The sequence below is a fragment of the Nymphaea colorata genome, chromosome 4 (assembly GCF_008831285.2).
Source record: "Nymphaea colorata isolate Beijing-Zhang1983 chromosome 4, ASM883128v2, whole genome shotgun sequence".
In the NCBI taxonomy this organism is placed as follows: domain Eukaryota; kingdom Viridiplantae; phylum Streptophyta; class Magnoliopsida; order Nymphaeales; family Nymphaeaceae; genus Nymphaea; species Nymphaea colorata.
Genome location: NC_045141.1, coordinates 21,445,572 through 21,455,177, shown reverse-complemented (window position 1 = coordinate 21,455,177; position 9,606 = coordinate 21,445,572). Strand labels below are relative to the sequence as shown.

Sequence of the window (9,606 nt, the reverse complement as noted above, 5' to 3'; positions counted from 1 at the left end):
AAAGAACCAAATTTGACAGATTAAATTAAACCCGACCTACCCATTTTACTTTCTGCCTTACATGATCCCCACTTGGCAGTAAGATCGAGTTTTGCTCCTGGCATCCTTTCTGGCTAGTTGCCACCGTGACGATACGCCATTAAAACAAAAACGTGTAGCAGCAGCAGCATTAATGGCTGAGTGATGGTCGTCTAGCTCTCTTATCTTGGCTCCTCCGGCCCCTCATGCCAATTCCTGCGTGCAGTCACTGAGTTCTTTACCCGAGGAAACAGGGGACAGACCGCTCGTGATAGAGGTCCGATTGCTGTTCGGTCCGGACCTGATCTCGTTCTTATTCGGGCACCCTCTTGACATGCCCGGCCTTTACCCAACTCAGTCCGGGACCTCCTGCAGGCCCAGGCGATCCGACTCATCTGCTATTGCTAAGAACTTTAAAGGTGTCTTAGTCCTGCAACGCTTTCAGACGGTCTGGACCAAACGACCATTCTAGCGGCGTGAATTCCATCTGATTTTCCACCTACCACATGCGTCAGTCTTCGGTGGTGGTAGTACAAGGTACTTACAAGCGGCAGTACACGTTACTACACAGCTCAAAACCCCAAGCGGCCCATCGCTAGGAAGTGCGGAGAGAGCGAGGGAGTGAGTGAAGCTGTGAGATCCATGGCGTCCTCAGGTGATGCAGCCAAAGAACAGGTTCGGCCACCGACTTTCCCTTTTTTCTTTTCCTTTTTTGTTTCGTTAAAATCTTGGATGACAGTTGGGGATTTTTCTTTCTTTTGGGTGCATATCCAAAAATATCTGGATGCACAAGCTTATCCAGAAAAGTTGATTTTCTTAGGCAATTAGAGTGGTGTCTCCACCATGTATGATCTTTCTTGCCAGTGCTCTCACTCACTCTCTCTCTTCAACAAGTGATCCATCTGCCTGACTCGATCTCCGGGACTTTATGAACCTTCAGTACAAGAAATTCTGTATATAGATGTGTTCCTGTTAGCATAAAAGTGGAGGACTTGATCCGTTTGAGTACTTGAGCTAGAACATCCTTCTCTTGAACAATAAAGTAAAAAACATGAACCAAGAACAAGAGTAGAGAGAAGTGGTTTTCGTGAAGAATGGTGATGTTTAAACATTAAAAATTGTTTTCGTGAAAAGTGATTGAAAGGTATTGAAGATTATTAAAACAGCAATAGGTTAATACGCCATAACACCTGCATCTTGCCAATCCCTGAAATGGGTTCTGGGGTGAGTAAAGTTGGAGGTCTGACCGCTCTGTACGCCTGTTAGAGTCAGCGATATGGTTATGGACGTAATCAAAGCAAGGGAAAACCCAGTGATTACTCATCAGATCTAATTTTATATATATGTATATATATATCCAAAATAAATGTTCTTCCCTCCCGGCCTGGTTTGATTTTACGCACCATCAATTGTCTTTCTTTGCAACAAGGTCCCTCAGAGCCTCAGAGGTATAAGTACGGTTATGTAATTATCTATCATGGTTAGTTTGAGGGAACTCTAAATCTCTAATCATATCAGCATCCGATAGTCGTCAATAAATTGTTGAAAATTCCAACGAGGTAGAGATGTCTCTGTCAACAGCCTCGAAGGCAAGGTTCATTTCAGAAAAATGGGAAACCTTCAGTTTATTTCAGGTTCATTTGCTTGACGCTATTTGGTCTTATTTTACAGGGTAAGTTTGAGTTAAGGCCACCTCCATATCCATTGGTATGTCTCGACTTCCCCCTTTTTTCTCCTTCTTTTTTGGATGATTTCTTTTAAGGATACTCTGCTGCCTGGTGTTTGATACAGGACGCGTTGGCGCCTTACATGAGCCTCAATACACTGGAGTTCCACTGGGGAAAGCATCACAGAGCTTATGTGGACAATCTAAACAAGCAAGTTTTGGGTACTGAACTGGGTGGATTGTCACTAGAAAATGTTATTGTGAAAACATACAATAACGGAGATCTTCATCCTCCGTTCAATAATGCTGCCCAGGTGCTTTCACTCTGTCTTGTCATATTCCTTTTGGCAAATGCGTGAAATTCGCTTCTTAAGTTAAATCTCTGTAGTTGCTAGAAGTTGGGAGTTTTACAGTAAGAGTGGTCTCTTTGTTCGTGGAAAAGAAGGGGTTAAATGCTCGAACTTGGTTGAAATAGGCAACTTGAATTGATCTTGATGTATAATTCCACTGTTGGGCAATTCCTTTGCAAAGAATTTTCTTTTGTCTAGATCGCTCTGGTATTTCCTGTGTTGTATCATGCGTCTTCTGAACCCCACAGCGCATCGAATGGTTATTTTGTTTGAGCACAAAATATGTGATGTTTATTTTGTCACTGAGAAGCCTTCTGATTAGATTCCCTCGATGGAATTAGACAGCCAGGGTTGTTCCAAGACATGGATACGGAAGACCAATTCTGAACATTTAAGGATTTTTTGCCTTTTGCAGGTATGGAACCATGATTTCTTCTGGGATTCTATGAAGCCAGGAGGAGGAGGGCGGCCTGAAGGCCATCTTTTAAAACTTATTGAAAGAGATTTTGGATCTTATGATGCGTTTGAGAAGGAATTCAGAACTGCTGCAATTAGCCAGTTTGGTTCTGGTTGGGCATGGCTTATATGTAAGGATCCTTCCTTCGTCACGGATTATTGAGTGCATCATCCTTTTACAGATTCAACAGTGACTTGACAAAGTATGTTTTAGATGATTTTCAGATAAGGCTGATGCCGGTGAGGTGAAAGGAGCGGATCCTGTGCCTTTGGAAAAGGATTACAAGCTTTCAATTATGAAGACACCAAATGCTGTGAACCCCTTAGTGTGGGACTACTCGGTACGGACCTTTCTGTTGTCTGTTCATTTAAGATGCATATGATAATATCCGAGTGCAAAACAGAAACCAGATTCAGAAGATTTTCAATGGAATCCTCCCTCAGAAGAGTGTAATTAATCGTTTGAAGAAATTTTCTGTAATGGAAATCAGTTCCTTGTAAATTATGTAAAACTCCCTGCCCTGGGAATCAAAATTCTTGGGAGTAATCATGTCTGCTGATCAATGGAAAGTGTGATTTCTTAAAATATGGACCAAGTCATGTTAGAGGCCGTACCAAAGTATTGACGTTAACACAAACTGAATGTCCTCTTTCCTTGCTTTTTATTACGTTAGATGCTTTAGCCTTTAGGCTTTGAGTTCACAAGCATAGAGTTCAGTCTTGATTTTCAGTCTGTTCCTCCTCCACTATTGTATTCTGACAAACTTTTCAACTTCTTGTAGACGTTGCTGACTGTTGATGTCTGGGAGGTAACTTCTTGTGTCATCCTCGTTCTCTAAAGTACATTTTGCTTGTTGAATCTAGTAGCCCTTTAATATGCAGTTGTTTTGGTGAATGTTTATTGTTAAACTTTTCCCATTTTTGGCTACTGATATTTCAATTTGATTCACCATTGCAGCATGCCTACTACCTCGATTACCAGGTTGGCCTCAAATTGCAATACTTGATTCTACTTCGTTCTTGTCTATAGATTCGATAATTAATGAAGCAGCATTTCCATGAACGTCATGTGTTTATGAATGCAGAACCGACGGCCCGACTATGTATCGGTCTTCCTGGAGAAGCTTATTTCATGGGATGCAGTGAGTGCTCGACTGGAAGTTGCAGAGGCGAAAGCAGCGGAGAAGGCAAAAGGAAAGCTGTGAATCTTGAAGCTCGAGAGACTAAATAAGAGGAACCCACCTTTTCATTTGTTGAGGGTGGAAGTACTGTTAGTTTTGAGTAGTATGTTATCTTTCAAGTTTCAGAAGAATGGGTGCTGCAATTTTCTGTTTGGTTCGGTCACTTCAGTGTTTAGATGCTTTTAGATCCGATCTTAAGCCTGCTATGACTTGTTTTAGATCATCTGGCGTTGTCGTTCCACATCTTGCAAAAGCAAATAAAAAGTCAAGCAGAGCAAATTTGAACCGGATATGAAACAGTAGATCATTAAAAATTCTGATGGATCTCAAAATGCATAATGCGTCCATGTATACAGACCCCAGAGTATTCATAATTAACTTGTACAGGGTGTGATTCGGCAAAATCTGGCTATTTTAATCCAATTCAATTCAGCTTGTAGCAATGACTTGTTAAAAATATTAATATATTGAAGGAATCTATGCTTCAAGTTGTTGGATTTACTGGATTATTACTTAAAAGATGTAAAAAGTAACATTGTTGAAAAGAATTCCGGTGCTTAGATTTCATGGGGTGTTTCGCGTCCTGTCTCCTGCAAACCTTCTTATCTCATCATCCTGGGTATCTGTTGAACTAACGCTTGGGGGGAGGTGAGAGTTTGTTTTCAAGGAAAGGCTCGGATTAATATATACTGTGGGTGAGCCTGAATTGCAAACCGTGAGTGGGTGTCACATCTGCGCTTGACAGCAAGAGTTAGCTTGTGTTCCGTGTATTTGGGGATGAAAACTTCCCCCGCCCGCCATGTAACCTGATCTGCCCTTTCTCGGCTGGTCAGTCATGAGAGCGGTTCATAGAGTATCTGAACGTGCTTATTTGGAATAAGCTCCATAATGTGAAGGCACTTGTTACTGTAATTGACCCTTAAGAGAAACTCGAACCTCAGACAATCTTCTACAAGGGAGCGTGTGTGATGCAGGAAAAAAGCCAAGAAGCAGGCTAAAGTGACAGGTTGCTTTTAGTGCGTTGAATAATATTCAAGTTAAGGAGCTCATTTGCTCTCAATCTGCTCTAGAGGTCTGTTCTTCTGCAAGAGCCTCGTGGTCCTGACGTTATAGGAGATATGAACTACTGAACAGGCACTCAAGGCGATGGCGTGACGGGAGCTGCAGCTGGCTGCCCCTGCTTGAGAAATAGCTGGAGGGAAGAAGCAGCCCATGAGGAGCACCTGAAGCAATTAGTTGCAGATAACCCCTTGATGTTCATTAGCATCTCCATTGTATGCGTTATAGGTGGGATAGATCATATTCTGCAGAGTCTGTTCCCTGTGTATTATTTGTCAACGAAAAGATCATAAATACTAACGACTAAAAGGAACCGCTAGAGAAGTGAGCATATGATCGCTGAATGTTCTTCAGGTAATGCTCAGTTTTTGCCTTCGGATCCCATTAATCTGAATGTATTGCTATATTAGTTTCTAAGCCGCTTTGTTCGCTTGGAGCTCTTCAAGAACCTGACTAATTTCCCAAGAGCTTGTATGAACTTTGACTTGGTTACATGTCAAGCTGCCACAAAGTATGAGCCAAATACTTACAGCCATGGCATAAATTTGGAACTATGAAGTGCTTGAGGAGCGTGTTACAGATTTTTTTTTTTAATATCGAAATATCAAAGAGGTCGGAAATGTGTCGCAACGTTGATGCCATGGGAGTGTGCGACAGGCGATGAGAGGGTCGAAGGCTCATTATTGGATATGGAACCGAACCCTGATCCACATAGAAACAACTAGAAGGTCCGTGAGAGCAGGAATGGATAATAAAACCCTGCTTGGCCCCCGCCTTCTTTCTCTATATTCCTGTTCCCGGCCGCCACGGCTCCGCTCTCACTCTCCCCTTTCTCTGCCAATTAGCAGGGCTGTTTTGGGCAAGAGGATATTCGAAAAAAAAGAGTTGCAGAGGGAGGAAATGGCGGCAGCTGCAGGGTTCCTGGCTACATCGTCCCCTTCTGCACCCAGAACCACGTTTGTCTCACCAAATCCAGTGTCCCACAAAAACCTGAACGGTTCTCCCTCTCTCTCTCTTTCTCTCTCTCTCTCTGTTCTGTTCTTCAATTTCTAACATTCTTTTCGGATTTCTGATAGGTGGGATTCTCACGTTTTCAAGAAGAAGCCAGACTTTCCCCAGAATAAACGCAATTGCCACGAAATGGGACCCCGCAAAGGTCTCTCTCTCTCTCTCTCTCTCTCTCTCTCTCTCTCTCTCTCTCTCTCTCTCTCTTTTGCGTGTTGAAATTTTGTGGTGTTCAAATGTGCAGGTTGTACCTCAAGCGGATAGGGTTCTAGTTCGCCTGGAGCAGTTGCCTGAAGTACGTATGCTTGCTACTCTCTTTGCTCTTGCGGGTTTCCTTTTTTTCCAAATTCATTTCTCTTACCATTTTCAGTGTTTGATCATTTTTATGGGCTTCTGTTAGAACATATATTGCCGTGGATGCTTTAAGTTGAATGTACTCCACTACGATGTGGGAGTTGGTCTCTTCTAAGCATTTTAGTCGTATTAGCTTTTCATTGTTCTACATTCTTGTTTTCTTTCCATTGATTAGAAATGGAGCTCAAGACTGCTTCTTGTTGGAATTTTTTACTTCGTTCAACTGCAATTTAGGAAATTCCGTACACATTTGGATATTTCTGTTTGATTCTTGAATGTAAAGGTTGTCGCTTCGAGATTAAATGATGTATCATCTTTTTATTTTATGTTCTGTTGTTTGGATAAGGCTGTCTGAAATAATGTTGTGGACAACTTACGCGTCGGGTTGACTGCTTTCATATTTCTTGTAAGTTTCCTAATGTGCGTGCTGTGCCCTTTGGGATGCCAGATACTGGATTTGGGGTTTTTTAACTTGTAATTCACACGGCTTGCCCTTTTTGAGTCTATACAACAATCAGCTATTCACTAAGAAAATTTATCATTTTCTCCGAGACATTTCACTCAGTGGATGACTGCATAACTGCATGTGTTTGTTCTTCATTTAAAATAGTTAATCATGAAAAAAATTGCTCGCGACGAGCTATATGTATGCAGAAAGACCATCAAATCTGCATGAAATTTTTTCTGATGAATCTGGAGCAACTAGTGGAAATTTGAAGATGATTCTATTATCAGCAATAATAGTATTTCTTATAGTTATTTGTTCCCTATACGGGAGGCATATTCACCAAAAACAAAAACAAAAAAAGCTGTGGTTGTGAGGTGAAAGCATGGAGGTAAAACCAAAGTGAATATTGTTAACCTTTATTACCTAGCTATCATACATCCTTTCTTAAAGTTTGATAATGGAGTTGAATTAAGAAGTTGCATGCTCATGCCAGTATTATATTTATTTCTCACAAGAAATTTTGTTAATGGCTTATACATTTTTACGATTTTTACGAGTTTCAGCTATCCAATTTCTGCGTGGTTGACCATCGTTTAGATTAGTTTTACTGTTGACCAAATTAGTGCTATGATGCAGAAATCTTCTGGTGGAGTGTTGTTGCCAAAATCAGCTGTCAAATTTGAACGGTATCTTATGGGCGAGGTGAGCCTTGGAAAAAGTGTCAATTTTTGTTGGAAAAATTTGTGAAAAGTCTATTCCATGTTTCATTTTTGTTTGCATGAACAGGTTTTGTCTGTTGGAGTGGACGTCACTAATGTTGAAGCTGGCAAGAAGGTAAGCTAGCTATTGATAAATGTCACCGGAGTTGTTGAAGCACTTTGAATGCTGCTTACAGTTGATGCACAGAACTGTATCGACTTGTATGAGTTCTTGTTTCCTATTCTAAGTAGTTATACCTGCCCGCCTTACCTATGCCTGCATGTGGTATTTCATTTCATGATTTAGTATATTGCAAGCATCCAACACATATTTATGTTATTAATTGGTAGTTGATTATACATCTCCAATATGCTTTGGATTGTAATGACCATCTGCAGCTCCATAATTAGCTCGTCTTGTAACATTGTGTACTATATGTGTCAATATGTGTATGTAATTCTATCCCCATACCATGTGCATGTGAATGTGGTATAGCAATCACTGCGTAACTGCAAGTAGATGTTGAAGTTATATGCAATCTTGTGTAAGTATATGATTGTTAGTGAGAAATATGGGTCATCCGTCATATGAGTCAGATCTTTAACCAATTTTTCTTTTATTTGCAGGTTCTTTTCTCGGACATTAATGCATATGAGGTGAGTTTGTCAGTGCTTGAACTTCTATTACCTGACTTATGGACTGGCTTTTTTCAATGCATCGAGAACTCCACCTGATCTATTTTAGTGCTTGATTTAGCTGAACTTTCTAGTGAAGGCCATGCTCAAATACCGGATTGTTTTCATGGCAACTCATCGTATTTAAGAAACTAGGCGGGTGTTGTTTACAGTCGTAGTTGAAAACAAGTTTGTCCTACTTGGTGATTGTCGTTGAGACAAAACCAGCTTGGAACTCCTTGAGGTCCTGCAGGAGTCTCGATTATGTAGTTGTGCGGTAATCTTGCATTCATTCGCATTTGAACTGACCGCAGCTCCTAGTCAAAAGCCTATGATGCTTTTCTGAGCTTCCTCTTACAAACATCATATTTTGTAATCCCAAATTCATCAATCAAGTAGGTACAGCTCCAAATCAAAGTCTTTCTATTGCTTATCTGAGCTTCCTCTTGCAAATATTTTGATAATCCGAATTATGGTCCTTGTTATTGTTAGTGCTTTGGCAAAGCGCTGCTTCCCATTTAACGGGAAACTCACAAGTTAGGTTTCCGTTTTGGAGGCAGTTCACTTCCCTTAGTTGAACCCCCGTCAATGTTATCAGCTGTCTGTCTGCCTGCTGCTTCACAAATGTATTTCTGTCTCTTTTTTGCTTGCTGGTCAGTAGATGATTACTTGACGGGTTTCTGTACAGGTGGACCTGGGGACTGATGCCAAACACTGCTTCTGTAAGGCTGGAGACCTATTGGCTCTGGTTGAGTAACCAGGACCAACTATTCATTTCCCATTACGGGTGGCATCTTTGAGTTCTCCGGTAGTTTTTAGGCCGTTGTAGGTTCTTGTCGTTGCTGTTTTGTCATTTACATGAAAATAAATTAGTTTGTTGGTCGTGGCTTTCCAAAATCTCCCTCTCCCTCTCTGTGTGGGATCCTACATATTATGTTGTGGCCACTCAGACAGAATTATTACATCAGAAAGATCGACTAAGCAATACCAAGGTGAATTTTGTCGAGCCACATCGATGTGACGCGGTCAGTGTATGACATTGTAAGTGGAAGGCAACGCGACCCATTGAGGCAAAATACTTGTGACGTGAGATTTTCAAGGACATCTAGCACCAACATAATCTGATTACCGCTGTTAAAGGACAAGGTACGGTTAAAAAGGCAATAGAGAACTGGATCATGCTGTAACTTGCAGGATCTGGAGGCTCTTTTCCTATAGTTTGGAGTTTTATGTGCAAGTTTAGAGAATTGGTGCCAATACGTTCTGGATAAGCAACCAACTGTTTGCAAAATTCCTGTACCATCTATTCCATATAGTTCCCTATTTTTCAGACGCGCTTGTACTCGAACAAGTTTTTAAGAAACCCCAATACCAAAACGTTTCACTGTTTCCCTAACATGATCCCGTAGTTTGATCCCCAACTACAGATGTTACTAGTGTCGCGCCTGAACGTGCAACCGCACTAAAATTCTCTCCTGGCCCGTTTATTGGCTACGATGTTAGACGCACCTGTCTTCCTATCACTACCAACGGATATCAGGGACGAGCCACGTCCTCTGTGAACGTCGTACTCGTTAGGCAAGTCGTGCGGTTACGGCCAACATCAATAGGTATACAAAAGCTTAATGAAGTGGGCATGGCAAAGCCGCCGCTCACAAGAACGCTTCAGTCTCCAACTCATGCTCATCCATTGCGT

The 9,606-nt window shown here is 41.4% G+C and overlaps 2 protein-coding genes across 2 annotated transcripts; both read left to right on the top strand.

Annotated features, from left to right (window-relative positions):
* The first annotated feature begins 490 nt into the window (after positions 1-490).
* On the top strand, positions 491-4,159 carry LOC116252681 (superoxide dismutase [Fe], chloroplastic-like). The gene is made up of 8 exons (XM_031627115.2): positions 491-693; positions 1,690-1,725; positions 1,810-1,998; positions 2,450-2,621; positions 2,716-2,831; positions 3,273-3,299; positions 3,449-3,472; positions 3,576-4,159. The coding sequence occupies exons 1-8, from the start codon at positions 661-663 to the stop codon at positions 3,693-3,695; spliced, it is 717 nt and encodes a 238-aa protein (XP_031482975.1). The 5' UTR covers positions 491-660; the 3' UTR covers positions 3,696-4,159.
* Positions 4,160-5,459: 1,300 nt separating this feature from the next.
* LOC116252682 (10 kDa chaperonin 1, chloroplastic-like) lies at positions 5,460-8,920 on the top strand. Its single transcript, XM_031627116.2, has 7 exons — positions 5,460-5,727; positions 5,807-5,886; positions 5,980-6,030; positions 7,174-7,239; positions 7,324-7,371; positions 7,863-7,892; positions 8,599-8,920. Exons 1-7 carry the CDS (start codon positions 5,475-5,477, stop codon positions 8,665-8,667), a joined length of 597 nt encoding a protein of 198 aa, XP_031482976.1. The 5' UTR covers positions 5,460-5,474; the 3' UTR covers positions 8,668-8,920.
* The last annotated feature ends 686 nt before the right edge of the window (positions 8,921-9,606 follow it).

Coding starts and splice junctions, on each gene's coding strand:
- LOC116252682 (XM_031627116.2), top strand. CDS start 5,475: ATGGATAATAAAACCCTGCTTGGCCCCCGCCTTCTTTCTCTATATTCC. Junction 5,887..5,979: donor CGAAATGGGACCCCGCAAAG/GTCTCTCTCTCT, acceptor TCAAATGTGCAG/GTTGTACCTCAAGCGGATAG. Junction 6,031..7,173: donor GCCTGGAGCAGTTGCCTGAA/GTACGTATGCTT, acceptor GCTATGATGCAG/AAATCTTCTGGTGGAGTGTT.
- LOC116252681 (XM_031627115.2), top strand. CDS start 661: ATGGCGTCCTCAGGTGATGCAGCCAAAGAACAG. Junction 2,622..2,715: donor TGGTTGGGCATGGCTTATAT/GTAAGGATCCTT, acceptor GATGATTTTCAG/ATAAGGCTGATGCCGGTGAG. Junction 3,300..3,448: donor TGACTGTTGATGTCTGGGAG/GTAACTTCTTGT, acceptor TCACCATTGCAG/CATGCCTACTACCTCGATTA.